Source organism: Durio zibethinus, chromosome 14, assembly GCF_047325235.1.
Source record: "Durio zibethinus cultivar Kanyao isolate XHJ-2024 chromosome 14, ASM4732523v1, whole genome shotgun sequence".
In the NCBI taxonomy this organism is placed as follows: domain Eukaryota; kingdom Viridiplantae; phylum Streptophyta; class Magnoliopsida; order Malvales; family Malvaceae; genus Durio; species Durio zibethinus.
Genome location: NC_143175.1, coordinates 12114577 through 12138565, shown reverse-complemented (window position 1 = coordinate 12138565; position 23989 = coordinate 12114577). Strand labels below are relative to the sequence as shown.

General features: G+C 32.1%; 1 protein-coding gene and 1 pseudogene across 4 annotated transcripts; one reads left to right on the top strand and one right to left on the bottom strand.

The window, feature by feature from the left end:
- Positions 1 to 9168: 9168 nt before the first annotated feature.
- On the top strand, positions 9169 to 11871 carry LOC111295667 (uncharacterized; annotated as a pseudogene). Its single transcript, XR_016327529.1, has 2 exons — positions 9169 to 9581; positions 10755 to 11871. The product of XR_016327529.1 is annotated as an uncharacterized LOC111295667 (transcript).
- A 4456-nt stretch (positions 11872 to 16327) lies between these two features.
- On the bottom strand, positions 16328 to 23669 carry LOC111295666 (uncharacterized). 3 transcript variants are annotated; one of them, XM_022889263.2, is made up of 11 exons: positions 23050 to 23507; positions 22495 to 22582; positions 21554 to 21645; positions 21329 to 21447; positions 19350 to 19465; positions 19147 to 19274; positions 18966 to 19052; positions 18307 to 18367; positions 18163 to 18203; positions 17959 to 18079; positions 16328 to 16809 (listed from the first exon to the last, which is right to left on the bottom strand). In XM_022889263.2, exons 1-11 carry the CDS (start codon positions 23403 to 23405, stop codon positions 16792 to 16794), a joined length of 1227 nt encoding a protein of 408 aa, XP_022744998.1. In that variant the 5' UTR covers positions 23406 to 23507; the 3' UTR covers positions 16328 to 16791. The 3 variants fall into 3 exon arrangements, with proteins under 3 accessions (XP_022744998.1, XP_022744997.1, XP_089599672.1); XM_022889262.2 differs by lacking the exon at positions 16328 to 16809 and adding an exon at positions 17245 to 17541 and having other exon boundaries at positions 23050 to 23669; XM_089743546.1 differs by lacking the exon at positions 16328 to 16809 and adding an exon at positions 17608 to 17892 and having other exon boundaries at positions 17929 to 18079; positions 23050 to 23516.
- Between the last annotated feature and the right edge of the window lie 320 nt (positions 23670 to 23989).

Below are 23989 nucleotides of genomic sequence, written 5' to 3'. Positions count from 1 at the left end.
TTGATTCTCGACAAAAAAATTTTTAAATTTTTTTTTTTTTAAACTTTAAGAATTATCTTTTATCTTTAATATTAATATTAATATTTATTATTATTATTATTATTATTATTAACACTTAATCTGATACTATAAAAACCAAAGATTAATTTTAAAAAATCAAGGATAAATAAATAAATAAATAATCAACGTTAGATATATACAAAAGAGTAAAGATAAAATATAACAAAAAATAAAAATAAAATGAGAATTGGGCTTGAATAAATTTAGGCCTAATTTGTTTGGACCTAATTGGTTCAAATCCAATTAATTCAGACCCGGATCAAATAAGGTAACTATAAATATCAATTAAATTTTAATTATAAAAGATGTTTTTAATATATTTTTACATATTATTAAACTTTATTAATCTAACCACTTAAATTTATTATTAACATTTTTATTGGAAATTTTTCTTGAGTAACTCACTAAGGAAGATAGGACAAAAACTAATGACAAGAGTTTGTCCATTCTATGGTTCTCGTTTAGATCTTATCATGGAAGGTAGCAAAGGTAGGTTTGCTTAATAAAAAAAAAAAAAAAAGGCGGAAGAAGAAACAGCCAATAATTATAGAATAAAACATGGGTCTACCATGTGTTAACTAATCGGTCAAACATCCAGCCCGACAAAGAAAATGACAGGTGATGTATAGCACATTTCCTATCTCTCTCTGTCGGTCTCTCTAAGTTTGACAAATTTCCGACTAAAAAAGTCGCTACATTTTGCATTCTCCAAACTGAAAATGCACTTGATTTCTGTAAATAAGGATTAGACAAAGATATTTCAGGACATATATCTCAATCTCTTCTGCTCAGTTAGCCTGTTCATTTTGTTTTGTCCTTTTATAATACAGTAAATATTGGGAAATAACATGTTAAGAACCTCCAAATCTTAGGAATTTGGTAAGGTTTATGGACAAAAGAGACATATACTAGGACTCTGTACCAAAAAAAAAAGCATATTTATCCATGAAATACCTTTCGACAACCATATTCGTGATGCTCATTTCAGCTTCTTGAGCGGCAACCTTTTATTTGTTAATGGAACCGACACAAGGCTTGCGTATTCTAAACTTAGGGAGCCACCTTCTTATAAGTTTTACGTGGCATATGCCACAAGATTAGCTCTGGGAGTCAGTCAAATAACATGTCTATCGTTCACACAAACACAGGAAATAAAATTTGAGAGAAAGGTCTTCTATTTGCTTGAATTGAGCATCCTTCTATTATAAAGACATAAAAAATCAGAGTAAACTCATCGGAATTTAATCAAGTTGACACAGTTGAAATGTTCTCTTTTCCTCCGAGGACAAACATCATGACACCAATATGTAGAATTATTCATCCATTTACCTTTACATTTTCATCCCTTATTACCTAACCTGGCTAATGTATATATGAAAAATCAGTAAGAATTTCAACTTATGTTTCAAGAAACCTGTCTAATAAAACACCGAGAAAAATTGTTCAAAGAGAAATCATGCAACCATTTTTCTACCTTGAATCAGGATCGATTTCTTCAGATATGTGCTTGAACCATCATACATGCAAACGCAAAACAAATGCATATATATTTTAACAGCAATGTTAATTTGGCATATTGGCCACTTGTGCTAGATCAGACTGGTAAAGAAATCACATAAGTATTACATGCTGTGTGATTCAAAAGAATTTTGACCACAATGATGCAAATGATTAAACAGAAGGATATTTGGAATTTATCAATCATATTCCACTACCTAATTTCAAAATTTTCTCATCAGACAGACTACCACTCAAAGTTGAAGATCTTGGCAGTAACAAGTATTTGAGATCGAAGCGAAATCCTAATTCGCTCTTGATGTTTCAATCAAGTATTACAATAACATATTGATAAGGTATTTTTTAGCTAGTGGGGCGATAATACGTTCAGAATTTTCATTGAAAAAAAGTTCAGTAGTCTGATCTGGCAACCCTGACTAGTTATCATCTACATTCTGATCATCCTGCTTACCTGAATATGAAGAATTGAGTGGCACAGGGCAAACAAGCTGAGGAATTCCAGAGATGAAAACCAGTCCATTGGCCACACAAATGGTGTATCATCATGGTTTCCAAACACACTAGCCCATGGGAAGCCTCTGGATCTTGCTGGAGAGAGTTCCTGGTTCCCATATAAGCTTGCAATTGCAATTGGGATGTTGTTCACCGTAATAACATCCCCAAAATATACTGCAAAATCTGCAATACATTTTGATTCTCAATAATGAATAAATACATAACCAAGCAAACACACAATGGTAAGATTAACGTTTGAGTTTCATTTAAGAGCATAGTGTTTCAAAACTTTTTCCGAGCTCTATTAAACGAGGTAGTATAGCAGATTTATAATTAGATATGAATTAACAAGCACAGATTTGTTTGCCATTAGCTTTGGAAAGCAGAAAACAGAAGAAATTGATGACAAATGTTTTCTTGTGTTTCTTGTAGTAGACTTAACTGCTCCAAGCTATTCAAAGTCCGTTGATTTGCATGTGTCTCTTTAACATCATTACATGTGCAGGTCCATCATTTATTCTAAGATGAGTTTGTGGGAGGCAGATTATGCATCAACTTAACCTCGGTGGCAGCAATTCCTCGTTTGTTTGATAGTTCTATCAAATTCTACACCACTCAACTCATTTAGATCAATATCCCATTCTGGTTGCGTCAGTCACATGAATCTGTTTCCTCCATTGCTCTCGGTTTAGTCATTTAAACTGATAACATCATGCACATGACATGTCTATTCCTAATTTACTTATTTTGTAAGATTTAAAATTGACATTTGAGGCAGCTTTAAAACATGAGCTGTCCTATATTTTCTGAATTAATAAAGGCAATGAGAACCGGCTCTAAACATGCAACTTGAGCAACATTTAATCCATGTCTCGATCTAACCTCTCAAATCTGACAATTTAAGATATAGGTGGTCTCTCTAACCAAAAGAAAAAAGATTTTCGCTGGTACGGTTATGACTAACATCTATTAGACCAACATGTAAAAATCTCATGAAATCTCATGAATAAATGTTATATGCCACCATTGCATATGGCAGCTTCTGGTCCTATTAAAATCTCAGTACAAATGGTCCCCCTGTTGGGGAAAATAAAGATAAAATGAGCGGTGGACACCAGCTCTGAGGGAGGTCACTCAGTATTCTGTTCTTTGGGGGTAACGAGTGCCGATATGCTCCATTATTTAAGCAAATTAAAACGGTGGTGTCCGAAAGCAAATTAAGCTCCATGATAATGAAACAGACCAGGCCAGCTTCAGCGCTTTTATTGCTTACTTGTAAAAAACCAAGTATTTAATCTATTTATTTATTTCATGATTAGTATATAAAATTATAATAAAATATGATAAAATGATATTATAAATAACATTGAAATAAATAATATAATTTTATTTTGTATTTAATTTGTGTAAGGATTATATTATGACAATTTTATTTATTGATCAAAACTATTTTTATTTAAAATTTATTCAATCTAAATTATTAATATATATTTTTAAAAATATAATAAAATATGTAAATTCAATTTTATAAATTAAAAATAATTTTCGTCACTTTAAAAAGATTTAATCAATCTATTACATGAATTTTATTTTTTAATATAAATTAAACATAATATAAAATAATTATTATAATATTTTATTAGTTATCGTATACATTAATCATAATAGTTACTCTTAATATCATTTACAAAATCTAATAAGATGCCAACGAGCAATCTAAATGTGCTATTTAACTAAAACATGTCACATTACCTTTTTTCTAATGTTTCATATATACAGGTGGTAGCACATCACACTGTCCCATTCATTAAAAATTTTAATTTAAAATAATTTTTTAATTTTGCAAAAAAAATATAAAAATATATTTTATTTTTAAAAATAAAAATAGACACTTTTTCTTTTTCTTTTTTTCCAATTTTTAATTTTATTATTTGAAAATTAAAATAAAAAATTATAAAAATTATTTTTTAAAAAATAACAACCAAAATTTAAAAAAAAATTATTTTTTCTCTTTCTTTCTTTCTTTCTTTCTTCGCTTTCTTCTTCTCTCCTCATTCTTCCTTCCTCACAATGGAATCCGACTAATCACAATTGGATCAGACCAGTTCAGGCTTGATGCTACGTCGATTGATTGAAAATGGCTTGAAACGGGGTCAAAATCAACTTGAATGAGGCTGGATCCGCCTCAAACGCATGACAAATTTGGCTTGATTCGTGTTGATTTAGGTCTTGTTTCAGGCCTTTTTCAATCGCAAGACGATAGATTCGGTTTTAGCTACCCTGATTTGAGTATAATTAGCCATATTTGACCATAAAGAGGTAAGAATTGGAAGAAAAGAAAAGAAAAAAAATTAAATTTTTTATTTTTCAAAAAATTACAATAATATGAAAACAAGGACGAGAAAAAAATGAATAGTCTTATTTCTACTCTTTTTTTTTACATACTTATTTCTACTTTTAAAATGGAGAAAAAGTAAAAATAATAATGAAATTAATATTTAAATACTAAAATTCTTTTTTATAAATATTTTTTAACTTTGAGATGGTTACCATAACGAAATTAAAAACATGTTATTTTTCTAAACATATTTACTTTACAATTGATTTTTTTTGTTAATTTGTTTATTAAATTAGTATATCATTAGTTCATAATATCACCTAAATTAATAACTTTATTTTTAATACAGATAGTTAAGAAAAATAATTTTAGTCAACAACCATGTAATTTAATGATAAATATTAAAATTTTAATTTTTAATATCTAAAATTCTGATATCCCTAATTAAAAAAATATATAGTTTGAAAAGTGAGGGAATAAACAATTTTTGGAAAGTTCAAAACATATTTATTAATCACCATGAAAACCAAAAAGAAAAAGAAAAAGAAAATAATAGCAATTCCAAAAGGCCGGCGAAGCATGTTTGAGAGCAAAGTATTAATTCAATTCAGCACGTTTCAATTGAATTAATACGCGAAATCAACTCAGTGGACCCACAAACTACAATAGCTCAACAAAATTGCAAAACTGTACCACACTTAGCGTTTAAAGGCAAGGGTATAAATGTAAATGTATGAAAAGGAGTCTGCGCTAGGCAATAGGTGTTTGCGGTCGCCAAGGAATGGTGACGCGCTAGATGGTTTACTTTCAACGAGTCAACAACACGGCAAAAGCTGAGAGTCATAGTAATATAAAATTTTTTAAGTAGATGATAGGGGTATTCTTGTCAAATTGTTTTAGTTCTCGGTAGTATTAATCCTCACTTGCTTCGTGTCGTCTACTCTTAAGAAAAAAAAGATTACGTGTCAGAGTTCGACTCTTTCTGTCCATCCTCGCTCTCCCAAATTATTATCCATGCGCGTATCCACACCTCCTTAAATATCAAGGTTTTTTTTTTTTTTTTTAGAATTCGTTTATTATACGTAACAATTTTAAACTTTACAAACAAAATTAAAGAATTGATACGTATTAATTATTTAATTATTTAATATGCATAAAATATCTCATGAGGATATTTGTCAATTATTTAATATTGGTGAATTTTAAAGTTAGTGTATGAGAAATTTTTAAAACTTTTAAAATTATTATTATTTTATATATTATTGTTGAAAATTTTAAAATTAAAATAAAACAAATTTTTATGATTAATACATGTTGATTAAGTTGTTGAGGTTAATAATTTTTTTTAAAATTGTTGAGTTTAAGAATTTTATCATAGGTATAGGGTAATTTTTCTTTGTCTACAAAATAAATTTGGATTATCTATAAATTTATCATGATTTCCTAACCATTTTTATGAGTAGTTAAACTGATTTTTGAAAAAAAAAATACATTTCTCCTTTACAAATGAAAAAGAAAAAAAAATAAAGCAGTACAAAAAAAAAATCATCCACGTAATGTTTAGAAACACATTTTAGGAAAATATTACCACTTCTTCCTAATTTTTTTATTCAATTTTTTATCCTTAAATGTACTTAATTCTTATTTTTAAACATTTTTTTATTTTATATTTTTATCAAAATTTCGTGATCTTTATTTACTTTTTGTCATAAAATTGTGTTGAACATTAGTGTATATAGGAAATTAAATAAAATATTTATATAAAATGCGTTAAAATTAAAATTTCAATTAATCTTTGTATAAAGTTTCTATTAATTTTTATGCTATTTTTTTTAAAAAAGAGAGATTTAAATTACTTTGTTTAAACAAACATATATGAGTAAATTATATCATACATCCATGATTATTGTGTAATATTTTTTTATATTATGGTTTGATTATGTTTTACACTAGTCATCATTTTCCGCAACCCTCCTCATTTTATTTGAGCTTGAGACCTGCAGTATGGTAACACATAGGTTGAGTTAAGATAAGAATGCTTAAATGGATAAAAGAGATAAAATTAGAAATAAAGAGATTAAAAAAATTTAAGGATAGTCCGAATTAAATAAAATATAAGAGATGGTTGTTTGAGATAGTTTGCACATATGAAATATGGATCTATTCATGCTTAGGTAGAAGAAATAAATTTTTGGATTTGGGAGAAATAAAAAATTCTATAGATAGACCACAAAAGACATGGACATAAATAATAAGAAATAATATAAGAATTAAGAAAATAGATGAAAATATTATTTTTATAGAAATTAGTGACACAAAAAATCAAAATTACGATTTAACATGATTTTTTTAAAACTTTTCATACAATTAACCATAGAATTATGAGATATAAGATTTAATTTATTATTATTATTGTTATTTCATTTTTCATATATAAATTTTTAAATTAATTTTTTTTTATTTATGAAAAATGTTTCAAAAATCATCAATGATCAACCTTCGTTAAATCCGACAACATTTGTAACCTCGGAGTCATGTGTATACCAATGTAGATGGTGCATGACAAAAATGTGAACTCATTCAACTTTTTGAGTTAAAATTTATGTCATGTGAACATTCATGTGATGTTCATATGGCATTATTCATTAAACTTTAACAATAATAGATAAAATAGATGAATCTAAAACATTTTAAAAAAATAATAAATAAAAAAATAAAATTTAAATGTCATGAATGAAAAAGAAATGTTACAAATTTACACCAATTATTAAATTAAATGTTTAGCGATCTTGTGCTAAGTTAACTATGAACAAACTAATGGATATGTTTGGTAATTTTCAGGGATGCCTAATTTGTGAGAATATAGCAATCTTTGTCATTGTATGTCATGTGTTTTTAATTATTCTTATTCCTTAAAGATATTGGATTGATGAGGGCGAACCCACAAATCCTTTATCATCAACAATGGAATAGACTATTTTTCCCTATTTGGAAAGGTTACTTACGAACAAAATATGTCAAAAAGGATGGACAGTGTCCAAACTAGATAAATAATTTTTCATGTAAGTGGACAAAATCTAATGTTGTGGCCGCTCATCTTATTATTCTTTATCTTTGTTTATTTCAATATTAAAAAGGAAAAGGAAAAGAACAAACTATCTTTTTAGATTTATTGATTTTTTATGGTACAGATATTAAAAACATAGTATGAGGGAATCTAGATCTCAATTCTCTTAAGAAGTGATTACAACTAATCGTCCGTTAAATATATTAATTAACTAGCCTAAAGTTAATAGATAAAAATTGGAATAAATATCAAAACCTAATAAAAAGAAGTACATGGAGGAGTTAATGTAAAAGGAGAAAATGAATCGAAATCTTTTAATGTAAATTGCTGAAAGAAAAATTGATGGTTTTAAGCATTCTTTTGGTCTATAGAAAGGAAAAACATTTAGGATTAATATATAATTTATTTCTTGAACTATACCATTTTTATTGATTTGGTATCTAAAAATTTTTTTTTTTTCAATTTGGTATATAAATTTGTGTTTTATCAAGCAATTTACTCCAATTGATAACTCCATTCACCGAAATGCTTACATGGCTTAAAATAGTTAATAATAAACCGCTAAGTGTCAATAGAATGCCAACTCATGTAACATTTGAGTGACACATCAATGGAGAGTTTTTTATTTTTAAAATTTTCTTTTATTTTTAAATAAAAAATTTTAAAATTAAAATAAAAAAATTATATAATAAAAGTTCAAAAAGGTGAGTTTGTGGGTAAATTGCTGCAAGTTTAGGTACTCATGGTGTATTGGGTATATAATATTATAATAGAATAAAATAAAATAATATTATAAATATAATTATATTAAATAATATTATCTTATTTTATATTTGATGTATATAATGATTAGGATAAGATAATTTTATTTATTAGTTAAAAATATTTTTTTAAAAAATTTATATAATTTAAATTATTAATATAATTTTTAAAAGTATAATTTGACATATAAGTTTAATTTTATGAATTAAAAATAATCTTTTTTATTGAGAGGATTATATTATCTTAAGTCAATAGAATAATTAACCTTTTTTACAGTATTATCACTTTCTTTAAATATAAACTAAATATGATATAAGATAATAATTATTTTATTTTATTAATCATCCTATACACTAAACATAACTTTAATTTTTAATGTTTATTTTTTAGGTATTAAATTAATAAAAATGGTCTAATTTAGGGAGAAAATTACTCATTAACCCTATTTATTATAAGTTATGCACATCAATTTTGAAGTTCTATATGATATATTTTTAAAACACTTTATTCTACTATATATTTAGGGATTAAAGATTTTATATTGTTAAAAAATAAACTATATGTTTTTAATTAATTTAAAATTTTATGCGCATAATTTATATAAAATATGTAAATTTATGCTTAAATTAATAAATATAAATTATATACAAAATAAAAAATAAATTAAAATAAAATTTATACCAATATAAATGTATCTATTTTCTAAACATATTATTACGTCCTTATGTACGAAAGTTCAGAAGCATCTAGACGACAATCGCCACTTGAACGCGTGGAAGTCTGGCCAGTTTCACCGCCAATGACTCGGTCCGTATCACCGAAGCAAAGCGCTAAGAAGGTCCAAATTTGTAAAATCAACAAAAACCAAGGTCCGTAAAACAGCCAGACCAAATTGTTTCCTAGAAAACTTCTAAAAGCCGTTTCTTTGAACACGCACAAACCTTATAAAAGAAAAAGAAAAAGAGACATTCGCAGTTATGATCACTATCCCTATAGAACGCAACCTTCAAATTCCCGCAACCTTCAAACCAATAAAAGAAAAACCAAAGTTTCAGATCATAATTCTGACACAAATTCCACATAACCCAGAATTTTCCTTTCAGCTCTTTTTGGTTTTTTATTTGAAATTTTTTTTGGGTTTGGGGTGTTGAAGAAGTCGTTCTTTTGCCACTGTTTATTTCTTGTTTTTCAAGTTGTTGATTTTTTTGGGTGCTTTTAATCTTTTTTTTTTTTCTGGGGAATTGTTTGTGGTTATGAATAATAACTGGAGGAGACAAAAAGGTGAAATTCATCATCAAAACATGCAAGGCACAAGATCACACAGCAGAAAGCCACCACTTGGTACTTTCTATTTTCCTTTTGTCTTTCTCTTAAATTTGTTATAAGATGTTATTTTTTTATTCTTTAATTTTCTTTAAAAAATGGCGTGTCTTCACGTGACCGCCTCCTGTTGTGCGTTTATATTGTGGAATTTTCATTAATGGGGTATATTTTTATGAGCTTTGGTCTTGAAGCCTTGATGCAAATCAATCATTTTCTGTTGTTTAAGTTAGAGCAGAGCTGTTAAAGCTTTTTTAGATGTTTCTGTTAGTTTTCATGTGTTATAACTGTTTGTGTAATATAATAGTAATATTTTTCCTGGTTGTTGGTTTTCAATTTTAGTTTTGGAGCTTTTTTTTTTAAATATTTTTTTGGGATAAGGGTGTGGGGGTTGGGGTGAGTATGTAAAGAGAAAATTTAATTTATTTAATCAAATTCAGAGTTGGATGTGTTCTGTAAGTAAATTTGTTTTCAAGGAATTTTTTTGGAGGGTTGGAGGGGTTGAATTGAAGAGCAATTGAAGGAATATTTTGTTATCTATTGCTGATATTTATGGTTTAGTAAGTTTGAAAATGTGTGTGTGTATTTTGATAAATTAAGTCCCCAGCCTATTGCTCTGGGTCATAGTCTTATAGAGACCCCTGGATCTCTTTTTAAACTGTTATAATGTTCCTTTATTAGAAAAGGAAAAAGAAATGCCTTTTGCATAGGTGCTAAGGAACTTTTTGTTGCACTTCAGTTGAGTGACAAATGTAAGACGTGATATGGAAACCCACTCTGACATTGATATTGTTATTTTGAGATCATGAGGATTGTTCCAAATGAGCAATGCATTGCCAGAAAGAGTATGTGTAATTATTCCAGCAGGACCCAACATAATGCATGAATATTTCTTCTAACTAGTGCACCCACGGCATTGAGTCCAAATTTGCTCAGCTTTTGCTTGCAAATTTTTTTAGTTATAGTTTTCTAGGTCTTTCCATAAATAGCTTATGGGATCAGCTGTATTCGCAATTAGAGTAGAGTTTCAGGATATCTTTTATATCTAGTTTTTTTTGTGCATTTCGGTTTCTGTAAATTATGGAATTGTGTTTCATTGAGAACAAATATGCTTATCATTATTCGTCTGATTTTACTGCAATAGTAACTCCTGCATGAATGATTATCCTGACATTTCTTAATCCTGTATCTCAGCTACTTGGCAGCCAACCGTGCCTTCATGGGAGAAGAAGTTTTGCACTTTGGTAGGCTCTGTTCCGTGGTGCAAGCTTCTTGAGACCAAGAGATTTATGTTTCTTTATGACAATGTAGTCCACTGGAATGACTCTGCTGGTGAAGAGGCATTCCATAATGCTAAGAACCGATTCTGGGCTGAGATTAATGGCCTTCCTTGTGACATAAGACTCCCAGATCCTGATATTTACATTGATAAGATAGATTGGGACTCTGAAATTGATCCTGAGCTTCTTCTGGACTTGGAGAGAGAGCCCAAGGCCCCTGATGAGAAGGATAAAAGCGAGAATGTTGTGATTCTTGGTAGTTCTTTTCTTTTAAATCAGTCATTTTCTTGTGGGGGTTGGGGGGATGCTGAAGAAGGTGTAGCAAAGGAGAATAACATATCTTCGAATTGGAAAACCAAAGATTATGAAAATTCTTGGGAGCACAATTGTGCTGCCAATAATGGCAACATGAAAGATACTAAATATGGGAATTGTTGGAATAATTCTTGGGAATGGAATCGAAGGGAGAATAACTATAATGAGTGGGACAATAATGAATCCAGCTATGTGGATTATAGAAGTGGTGGAGATTGGGGAGCTTGGGATGTTACTAGAACAAAGAGAGAAGGTGCTGGTCCGTACATGTCAAGGTTTAAAACCTCAAGATTCCATGGTGAAAACCGTCAGCATAATCGGGGATGGAGGAATGTAAAAGGGAGGCAGAGGACAGATTTAGTGTATGAACAACCACCTGTGGGTTCGACACCGTGGAACACTTTGAATTATTGTGGTTGGGCCAATTAACCATAATGAATTTGGCGAAGCAGGAGTCTCCATGGTATAGGGTGGGGGAAGTTTTGTAAGTATGAAATTTAAGCATATGGTATATAATGCTGTAGATTCTAGGTCTTAATATTTATTTTATTTGTTTTTCCGTGCTGGAACGGATAGCATAAAAAAGGATCACAACAGCTTGGCAAAGCCCCCTGTTATGTTCGGTTTATATCACAGTTTTGTAGTTTGCTTCTTTGGAAGGCTTGTTAAAAGTTTTGAATATTATTTGCAGTCCTGAGAATGGGTTGTTACTTGAACTTTCGATGCTTATCGTGATTATTGTGACTAATTGGATTGCATACCTTTCATCGGTATTCTGTAGCCTTTATGCTGAAGCCCAAAGGGCTTCAAATGTACTGAAATCTATAGGAGGTGCATGCCTGTCTGGGAGTTTATGATAAAAAAGGTTGTTTGCATTGCTCCATCATGGTTCGCGCAAACTTTTTATGTTTTTATTCTGTTTATATCGACGTACCGCTTTTGCCACTCGCTCTCATACGAAATTGATCTCTGTTTGAAGGAAATACCGCTTTGGTTGATCAGTTGGATTTCAGGATCGATTGCCATCTTTGATGCTTTTCTAGCCCATTTCTGCTGCTGAAAAGCCTAACGTAGGAAGCTGCAAATTTATTAACTTTGATGTTAACTGGAAGTTGTCTACAAATGAAATTTAAAGACCCACGGTCCATGAAACCGTGCAATTACACCCTGGAAGAGGATAGCAGTCTGCTTGAATCACCAGGTACATCAAATCCTTACATTAATGTCTCAAAATTATGCCCAATTTCACACTGCAAACCATTCGTCTCTTGTCCAAAATTGGGCACCTGATTAGATTCCAAATCAGTCATTGTAAGAGTAGGATACAGTGTTGTATCGTAGCAATTCTTCTGACAGATTCTCCACCTCCAGATTCTCAATATCAGGTAGCTCACTGTAAATATCGTCATCAAAACTGCCGCCATGGCTATTCTGTTGTGTCTGATCCTGATATTCTATGCTGCCACATAAAGAGCCCAAATCCTCAATACTTCCACCGGTAGCCGCATTTAGTTTGTTTGTATCCTGATTTTCTTGGTTAAACAGACTCTAAACTTGTTTGCCCAAAATTCTCTTGAATCAAGGCTAATTCCCATATTTAATTTTTATTTTAAGGATTAGTTTTACCAATAAGCATTCATCTCAGTATGAAAATCCACACCAATTATGCCATCAAGTTTATGCCGTTTCTTTTGACCCTGTTCTTCTTTCCCGTCATCAATATAGTCACGATTCGAAACATTTCCATCAGTAGTCACATTTAGTTTGTAGGGATCTTTGGTTTTCTTGATTATGAAGACTCAAATTTGTTTCCCCACAATACATTTCAATCATGGTTAGCAGGCAAACCTGATTTTGATTTTAAACACAAGCTTTCTTGCTTGGAACTTGAGCCAACATCCCATTGATGAACAGCAATTGAAATTCTACAGAATTTTAGAGAACAACAGAGAAGGAAGAAGAAGCAGAAAAGAAGAAAGAGAACGAAAATTGAGAGAAAAGAATATTATAATTGTATTAGATAAAGAGAATAAATCACAAATTCTTCACCCCTCTTTTTAGCACCGCTGTCTGTAACAAACCGATATTCTCGATTGACGCTACTTCTCTCTCTTACCTCAAACTCCAATGGTCTTATAATAGAAAATAATTACTAAAAATTTAAACATAACAAAAGTAAGAAAGCCTTTATAATAACAGGTCTAAAACACAAGTCCACAATCTAAATGCAAATAATTGGCACGTAACAGCACTCCTCGTAGAGAAGATACTTGTTCTCAAGGATCAAAAGATAGATACTTCTTTTTCAATTCAAACAGAGTTTCCCAAGTAGCATCTTCTGAAAAAGAGTTAGTCCATTGTACCAATACTTGAGTAATAGCCATGTTTCCCTTTTTAACCACCCTTCTGTCCAAGATCTGAGCTGGTTCTTTGACTAATGTCCCATAATCAACCACAATAGGTAATTGAGAGGCCACTACCGAGCTACCAACATGTTTCTTCAGCTGAGGAACATGAAATGTGGGATGCATTTTAGAGTCCTTGGGCAGCTGCAACTTGTAAGCTACTTGCCCTACCCTTTTATGACGTGATAGGGTCCAAAATATTTGACAGCTAATTTGTTACTACTCCTGTTCTTCACAGACTGCTGTCTATAAGGCTGCAGTTTAACATAAACCAAGTCTCTTGCATTGAACTTTCTGTCAATTCGCCTTTTGTCAGCCAAATTTTTCATACGTGCTTGAGCTCTAGTTAAATAAAATTTTATAACCTTGATTTTAGCTTCCTTGGTTTGTAAACTCCTGACAATAGTCTCCACCACTGAATCTCTTGCCAGGTAAGGAAGATGTAATGGGGAAGTTGGCCATACAACACCTCATAAGGGGTTGTGTTAATAGCTGATTGGTGGTTAGTATTATACCACCATTCGGCCAACGACAGCCATTTGCTCCATTCCTTTGGCGTCTCACCATCGTCTACCTGAGATAAGTCTCTAAACATCGACTGACCACCTTTGTCTGTCCATCGGTTTGAGGATGGTAGGTGGTGGACATGTTAAAGGAAGTTCCATGCCTTTTAAATAGCTCTTTCCAGAAGTTACTATTGAAAATTTTATCTCTGTCTGACACGATAGAATTTGACATGCCACGTAACTTACATATGATCCATCCATAAACAGCAGTGCAACTGTTAATGTTGTGAAGGGATGAGAAATAGCCACAAAATGAGCGTATTTACTCAATCTATCAACAACCACCAGTATAGCATCCTTGCCATAGGACCTTGGTAACCCTTCAATGAAATCCATGGAGATATTTTGCCAGACTCTGTCAGGGATAGGGAGTGGCTGCAGCAATGCAGGTGAAACTGAATTGTCAATTTTGCGTTGCTGACAAACAGTGCATTCTTTTATCATCTTCCTTAAATTTTTTTGAGGCCCTTCTAATATAATACTCCTGCAACCCTGCTCGTAGTGGCACTAATTCCTAAATGAACTCTAGTTGGGCTAGCATGAAAATATTCAAGAAGCTCTTTCCTTAAAGATGGCACCAACCCTACCATCAACTTCCCTTACCTTCTCAGCTGACCCTTATATCACACATACTTAGAATTGGAAGAGGAATTAAGTTGCAACTCAGTTATCAATTTTTGTAACTTCAAATCCTCCTGCCAAGAGTCTTGAATTTTTTTGCATTAAATCTGTATTCGTGGTGGTCACTGACATGAGTTGACCAGAATGCAAATTAGGTTTCTTCGACAGTGCATCGGCTATGGTGTTAAGTACTCCTTTCTGTACAAAACTTCAGTCATAACCCATCATTTTTGTAATCTAAAGCTGTTGCGCAAGAGTAGTAGCTTGGTTGGTAAAAAGGAATTTGAAACTTCGATGATCAATCTTAATTATAAAATGTCTCCCTACAAGGTAAACATTCCACTTCCCAAGCAGCTAACATTTTTTTTTCTCGTAGATAGAAAGAGCTTGACGTCTTAAGGACAATGTTTTTGTTGAAGTATGCAATAGGCTGCCCTTGTTGAGTAGCACAGCTCCCACATCGGATCTGGATGCATCTGTTTCAACCAAAAAAGTTTTATTAGAATCACCAACAATGTTGATTCAATCGGTTAGGTTCGTCTTTTTCGATGTAGAGGTCTTGATTTTGAATTTTATTGGTGATCATTTATTGGGGTTATTTTAAATGCATGCACGATTTGTAACCATTTGTCTTAGATTATTAAGTATGACATATTTTATCATGATCGAAAGAATTGAATAACTTATTTATCTTGAATTTTTTTCTTAAAAAAAAATAATTTTATTAGAATAAGGGAGAGCTAATGACACGTCAAGCGATCAAAAAGTGGTAGATAGGGTGCATGAATTACTCATCATATAGGAAATTGAGGTTCCTTAGGCAGATAAACGTTGGCACCATACTTTTTAATAAAACCGGTTTTGCACAGAGAGAAAGTAATGGCTACGTAATAAATGATATTAGAGTCAACCCTTGATTCAATCCAATTTCACGTCCAATGACCAAGTGGGAGTAAACAGAGTGGGCCAGTCTGGTTACTTAATAAGGTGTTGAGGTAAAGCATGGTAGTAAAGTCTGACTACGTCAAGCATTCCAAAGAGGAGCAGGCAGGGTGATAGCAGTGATAAGAGCGTCGTGAGACAGAGTTGGGGAGACTATCATATCAAGCGTTCAAAAAAATAAGTAAGGCGTATTCATCCCATATTGGATAGAAAAAAAAAGGTTTTTGGGTCTATAAGTATTGGCATTGGACGACTAGCGATCTTAATTTTGTTAAAAGAGAGTAATGATTTCATGACACTGTATTGAGGCAATGGTAATGGCCATCTTCAAACTTCAAAAGCCCTATTATAACCTGTAAGACCCAAGAATCCTCTATTCCTTAGGAGACTTAGGTGGTGGCCAATCCGATGTTTTTGAAACTTTCTGCTTGTCCATCTTTACTCTTTTTTCAGAAATCATATGGCCTAAGCATTCCACTTCAGTAGCCCCAAACTCACATTTGCTGCGTTTGAGAAACAACTTGTTTGATTTTGAAATCTCAAAAACCTTCTTCAAATATATCACATGACTACTCAAATCAGTAGAATAAAAGAGGATGTCATCAAAAAATACTAAAACAAAATTTTTCAAATATGCCTTAAAAATACAATTCATGAGGCTTTAAAAGGTGGAAAGTACATTAGTGAAACCAAATGGCATAACTAGAAACTCATAATGCCCTTTATGTGTTTAGAAGGCTGTCTTATGAATATCTGCTTCATTCATCCGAATCTGATGGTATTCAAACCTTAACCCTGATTTAGAAGTCCACAATCCAACTGCAAATAATTGGCCCGCAACAGCCATCGTCATTATCATCGATCTATATGACTTTACTTTTGGGCTTCAAATTTTCAAGCGTGTCTGATTCTTAACCCACAACATAATCTTTGAACTTTGTAGAAGAAAATTCGTGCATGACCAAGATTCCATAATTAGCATGGCATAAGCTTGTTTCCTTGCTGAAAACATTCTTTGTGAGACGCAAGAGGCTGAACTCTAGAAGTCCTGGTCAGTTTCAAATTGCCAATAACCACAGCCAGCAGCCCTTTCAAACCTCTCTTATCCTTCTTGATCAACCTGGTTAAAAACCAAAAATGTTTGATTTTCATTTTATTAAAATCTTCCGAGGTTCTTTGTTTTCACCATAAGTATCACGTTCTTCCACAATATCAACAGGCAGCTTTTCTAGTTTTTTTTATGGATTGCCGGTTGAAAGTAGAAAACAAGAATCCCTTATTTGGTGGGTCGAAAAGGAAACCCTTTAGGCATTAAAAGCTTAGAAGCTAAACTCACCACCGTTGTTGCAAGCTTTTGTTATCAATTTTCTTCTTGCAAAAGTGATAAATTATCAAAACCCCAAAGTAAATTAATATATAAATACTGACGCAAAGTCGGTTCCTTTCCACTTGTCTAATTCCTGCAAGGACTGACGAAGACCAAAGAGCTTTAAACGGTAACTCACGTTTAATTTACTTGAACACCCTCCATTTTTTTTTCCTTGAAACATTCAACTGAGTTAAAGACTCAAAAACATATTTTTACCTTATATAATAAATTAGGGAAAACTTATATGACCAAATTCCAAATAGTTACAACCGTATTTTTCATAATTCCATGCGAGTAATACTAAGTCAGCATTTATACCAATGATGTCACAGCTAAAAATGTACTCGTGTTCCTGTGTTAAATTATTCTACAACACAAAACCGTATAGCAAAAGCATTTTGCATTTTCTTTGATGTTGCTACCTTATTTGTACCAACCAGCAAGGAAGTATCTCAGCATAAAACAGAAACAACATCCTAGGGCCTGTTGAAAAAGGCAAACATACACCAATGTGAGACAGAAGTTAACAAATGGATGATGCATGGTACTCGGAGATCATTCAATTTGACAGTGAAATTAGAACTAATTATCACAAACTATAAGTTATGAACTATATTTGTGTTTAAATTGGTCAATCAACAGAAAGCAACTCGAAAATAACAAGCTCCTAGTCAGGATTGGAAACCAAAAACCAAATTTATTTGGTTGGTTAGAATTCTGTCATATCTTTCCGCATCTAGCCTATGTAAGATGGTACAGTCAAAATGTCTGCTATAAGCTGTTCAATACAACCTGACTCTGGTACTTGGAGATTACAGAAACAAAATGTTGGTTCCGTTACTTGGAGATTATAGAAACAAAATGTTGGTTAAGTGAAGAATGAAGGCAAATATGAATTACCTGAACAAGAAGAAGGTGGATACAGAGCAACTTTTCTGATTTCGGCCCAAATATTCTCAAGTAAAAGTTAACGAGTGTCCCATCACGTGTCCCAGTAAGTAGTCCAGTCTCAGGATTGAACCTAAAGATACAAAAGATATTAATAATAAAAGACATAAAAAAACTTTGACGCAAGCTAAGTCTGATATGGGTACACAGAGTTACCTTGGAAGACGATGTCGGGGACATTTGACATAGCCAGAAAGCTTACAAAAAATTATGTAAATGCAAATTAGATGTTTTGCATATTATTTAATAGAGTTCTAAAGAGAGAGAGAGAGAGAGAGAGAGAGAGAGAGTAGATCAAACCTGAGGAAGTGACAAGAGAAAGTTTAACACTTGAGGAAGAAAGAAAATCAAGAGTGTTTCACTGTAACAAGAAATTTTAAAGAGGAAAAACAGAAAGAAGTTCAATTAATATTTATAAGCATAGCACTCTACATTAAAGCTTGCTAATGGTAAGCATAAATAGTTAGTTTGTCCAGAAAAAAACATGGATATTAAGCCACATATGTCCACCAAAATAGCAGATCGGAGTAGGACGCTTAGATGTGCCTGCTTCTAATCCATGAAAATGCATTGAAAACCCAGTTTATTCACCAAGAAAAAGAAAGGATAGTGGTCAAATCATAAATTTTGGTTTAACGAGGATATATATTCTAGAATCAAACATGCCATTGGTAGCAGCAATAGTGCATATTTATTAAAACATGGCATTTGAGTTGGCTTGCCAGGATCTCTTCCTTGACCATATTACCCCTTTTTATTATAAAACTAAGCCATGTTAACTCCCAAATGTTTAGTCAGAAGGCACTCTGTTTGATGCTGTGACATTTGGGTAAAAGTGTGTATACATGCATAAATTCATGTGTACAAATATGCATATGCATCTATGTATGTATGCATACAGTTACTGCATTATGTAACCAAAAACCTAGCAAACAAAACAGAGTGTGAGGAACACACACCTATAATGTCCAAGAATCCCAACTACAGCCATGGTCATTCCAGCAAAGTATGTGTATGTATCCCCAACAAAAACTGAAGAAGGATACCTACAAACAAGAGAAGCAAAAAGCTATTAATAAGACTTTATTAGCCAAGAAGTAACATTTATAAACAGCTGATGGTAAAAAGCAGGATTATTACCAGTTGTAAGAAAGTAAAGCCAAGGAAGTGGCCAGTAAGGGTTGTACAAGATAAATAGAGAAAGCATGAGCTTGTTTATACTCAGGATCTGAAGATGCTCCTATTTGCATTAAATTATGTATCAAAATCTGTGAATTGCAAAAAAAAGTTAGAGTGCATAAAAAGGCCAGACTTTTAAATATCATATTAGTGTTTATACTTACAGCCGATGCAATGACAACTGTTTGCCCAACTTCAAGGCCATTCAAACCAGCGTGAATGTTAATGGAATTTGTGCAGAAAACTGCCAAAAGTCCCATATACAATTTGTACACCCATCCTGCCACGACAAAACTAACTGTGAGTTAATTGCAAGGATAAAAAGCTAGACCACTTGTTGATCTATTTGAAAAAACAATTTCAATATTTCTTTTGAAAAAGTTAATGAAAATTGAAAAGTTGACCAAAAAAATTTTAGCAATTAAAAAAAGGATAAATTATAAAAAGGTAAACTAAGAGGGGAGAGAAAACATAAATGACAAAGATAAAAGGTAACTTTTACACTCAAATTGAAGTCCCAAACTCTTCATAAGTTATAGTAATATTTGGCCCTCAGTTTTTTTCCCACATAAAAGATTATATGTTATCTCCAACTATATCCAAGACATATCTCAACACATTCCTTTGTATCCTTACATATCCTTCAGCATGTATCAGCATATAGATATAACATTAATAAGGTAGGAAATCTGGAATGTCCTTGCTTCAAAGACATATTTGTCTGAACATAAAGATAAAAAAGGGTGTATGCTCGTATGTATGATACTGAAAACTTTATCTAATAACAGACTCCATTTCCTGATTCAGTTCATCATTGAAAACAATCCATGCCGATTGATTGCTATGCATGACTCAATTAGACTACATTCATAATTAAACCCTAGGTCGACACCGAGCTTCTTCCATCCATAATATATTATCCTAGGCTAAAGGTTCAATTAGCATATCTTAGTGTTTTTTTCATTAAAGAGAACAGAATAATGTACTTCAGAACTCGATGGTTGTCCAGCTTTACTTTTATGCTGTAAAAAATAAGTGCTAAAGAGTGCATCAAGGAAGACCTGAAAAATATTGGCAGTGTCCTCTTTAATCTATAAAGGCTGGGTTCTACCAAGTGACCAAGTAAAATATTTGACTCAGATGAAAAAAGAAATGCTGCTTGCTGAGTTCAATTATGTTCATCAACCAAAGGGGCAAATATTTCCACCTCTGGAGGATAATCATTTTGATTATTGCAATTATATGGGCAGTCAATTGCTAAAGCTCAGGACATGTAGCACGTAACACAAGTATGTTTAGTGTTAACTGAATGACAGGTTTCATACTTGATACAACATTTTGATGCCATGTTTTCATTACACTGTGAGTACTTTCTAATGGCTAATTCATACTATATCTCCACTAAAGAGACAACTTTAAACTTCATCATACCCCCATTTGCAGTTCACTTTCACAAGTTTACCAAACTTTGTTTTAAACAATAATTCTCCCGTGTTATTTTCATATGGTAAAAGCCCTATATGTATGCATTTACTTTGAGTAGAGGTGACAAAAGCTGATTCAACCCCAAAAAACTACCCGTCAGATGTGAAACCCAAACCAACCAAATTTATTGAAAAGGTTAATGCAAAATATATGTATGCATTTACTTTGAGTAGAGGTGACAAAAGCTGATTCAATCCCAAAAAACTACCCATCAGATGTGAAACCCAAGCCAACCATATTTATTGAAAAGGTCAATGATAAAAACCGAAAACCTGCACCTGAATATTACCTCAAGCAAAACCTACTTTACTTGCTACTTATAGAGTAAAATGTTGTTTGAAGCTGACCCTAACCCAAAGACCACTCTATTCGGTCAGAACCCAACTCGACCAGCCTGATTAACACCAAAGTTCAATGACTTGAACCTCAATTCGAAATAACCCAAAAAAGTCAAAACCCTAAATGACCTGAACCAAGGATGACCCAACATGCCCAATAGCCAGAATTTTAAGGCTATAGGCTTTCACTAGAGTTAGACTACTAAAAGAAAGAAAGCATCCTATCTCAAGAAAATGAGAAAATCAGAACAAACACCATCATAATATCACAAAAGGTTCTTATTCTCACTGCCAAATTAATTCTCAGTACTGTTCCATACCTAGATCCAACACCTCTTGCCCAACATATGAAACAAGAGGCTTGGGAATGATGATAGTTGTGTTCCCAGCATAGGCCATCAACAATGGAAGAGCAGCAATTGACGGCAGTATTAGTTTCCTGCTCTTCATAAAAAGAAAATATGATCTGGTTAAACATTAGTTCAGAAGCCATAGACATCCTTCCAAATAATTAATAAGCTTTCATAGGGTAAACATATACTCACACTCTCCAAGGGACATCCAGGACATCATCTACGAATCCAAGTAAAATCATGAAGCAGATAGATGCTAAGGCTGCATTGTACTCAACAAGCCACTGAATAAACAATAGCAGTAGAAAATGTCATAAAAAGTTTCTTAGAAGTCAATGCAGGAAAGTGGAGTCATCTCCAAGTTCAATGTTCCCAATACTATACTCAACTTAACTAAGCCTTAACCCCAAACTAGTTGAGGTCATCTACATGAAATTTCCTCCATTCCACTCAATTAAGGGCTTTAACAATTGATGAAAGATTTAAAGAAGCTATATCTTTTTCTAGAATGAATTCAACTATGTCATATGGTTTACGTCTAACTCCTTTTGTTCTTTCTACTTGAATCACATCTAGCATTGATAAATCTATATGGTACTCCTTTTTTCTTCAACACCTACCAGAAGCATTCTCTAGATATTCTATTGTATGCTTTTGCTAATGTTATGTTTGGTTTAACCAAAGCAATATGGCAGGAATACAAACGGAAATAAGAGTAAGAATGCGAACAAAGAGTACTACTATTTCAGTTGGTGAAAGGGAATAAAGCTTGAATTTTTTTTTTTACTCCATTTTTATGGTTGCTATAACCATTTTGCCCTCATTATGCATTCCAATAAAAATTCCCAATTTCCTGTTTTTTGCTTGTTTTTCCTTCTCTCACCACCTTGCCCTTTACAATCCCACTAATTTCACTTTCATACAAGTTCCAACATTAATACCTAAAATGCACCAATAATTATATGTTAAACCATACACTCACTTCCTCAAAAATGGTATCAACCATCCCTAGTGTTTGAATATTTTCATAAATACTATACCGTAACATACAACTACACAATGTCAAATTCAAAAAGAAAGGAATAAGCAATAAAAAAAAAATGATAGAAACTTCTTGGACACATCAAACTTACATTTGAATCTGCTGTGAAGTTAAAATACTGGAACAAGATAGCCAAGACCAAGAAAACAATGCCTACAACAATTCCCAATGACTCAGGCCTGCAAAATCCAAAGCTGCCTTCACTAAGTAGAGTGCTATTGTTTCATTTTATAAATGTCATGAATGGACAAAATTCAAACTTAAGCATATGAATTTGAAAGCATGATGGCAAATAGTATCAGCATCTACTCTACAGGAATTACCAACATAAATTAAAAAAAAAAGAAATAGATAGTATTAAAATAGTATTTAAAAAGGTTCTAGATCTAACTTATAGACAATTCATGACTTCATTGAATTGAAAGTAAAATAATAAAGTAGAGACATTTATTAAACAATGTAAAATTAAAAAAAAAAAAAGATTTTGCTAGATACCCATTTTATGAATTTGAATAAAAATCCAAACTCAATTTAGTTAGTCAAATCAAAATTGCAAATTAAAACATACCCTGTTTATCGTATTTCGAAAGCAATCAAAAACCAAAATTTTTTTCTTATAAGAAAAAACAAAAGGGTTTAAACTTACACTTTAACAGTGCCTTCATGGGTTCCCTTCTTGTTGATATCAAATCCAAATAAACCACGTTTCAGAACATATCTAGACGCAACAGGAATCATTCTCAGAGTAACGAAGAAGCCGGCAACGCTAAGGGCAGCATTGACAAGGATGGATCTCTTGAGGTCTTCCTCAATCTTATAGTGTTGGTAAAGAAGGTAAAAGTATGGAATTGAAAAGAAAATACAGAACTTAAGGATTATGCCTTTCTTTGGCGGAGAGATTGGTGGGTCGATTTGGGTGTTTGTTTCTTGGGTTTGAGGAGGACTTGGCTTTGTGTCTGTTCCTGCTGCTGTGGTTGCTGAAGTTCTCTTGCGAGCTGCCATGGCCGCCGCTCTGTTTCTCTGCAATTTTTTTTTTTTTTTAATTTCTCTCAAAATTGTTCTCTTTGAATTTTCACTGAATCTACTCTACTTCTATGTTACATGGAAAGTTGGACTCGGTCGTCTTGAATGAATCAGTTAATTTCACTTTTGGCGTCACTGAACCAACGAGATCTTGCCACGATAGTGTACTGCAGGCCAAGGTGTCACGCATTTTCCACGTAAGCTATATTGGAGTAAAGGACTGAGATGGTGCTTGGGTAAGTATAGATTGGTATGTCTTTGTGCTTGGGTTATTTAAGAGATTTGGGTCCAAATTGTTTCGGATTTCAATTATTTTCAATTTAAAATTTTGGGTTTAGCAATTTTTGGTTTGGTCTGTTTTGGGTTTGATCAATTTTAGATTAGTTACTCTTTTTAGATTAAAAATTAGAGTTTTACTAGTTTGACATTGAAATGATTCCGAATTTGGTTGCTGCAGGCCTGTACTTAAGACTCTTTAAACAAGTTTGTTTTGAATTTGAGTTTTTTTTAGTTTGAATTGTTTTAAGATTTGTCTTTTTGATTTTTTTTTCTCAATTAATATG

What these genes read in the sequence shown, in the direction of transcription:
- LOC111295666 (XM_089743546.1), bottom strand. Translation starts at nt 23,405, where the DNA reads ATGGCAGCTCGCAAGAGAACTTCAGCAACCACAGCAGCAGGAACAGAC. An exon ending in ACTTCACAGCAGATTCAAAT is followed by an intron (nt 21,646 to 22,494) that starts GTAAGTTTGATG and finishes TTGTTTATTCAG; the next exon opens with TGGCTTGTTGAGTACAATGC. An exon ending in TTTGCCTTCATTCTTCACTT is followed by an intron (nt 17,893 to 17,928) that starts AACCAACATTTT and finishes TCCAAGTAACGG; the next exon opens with AACCAACATTTTGTTTCTGT.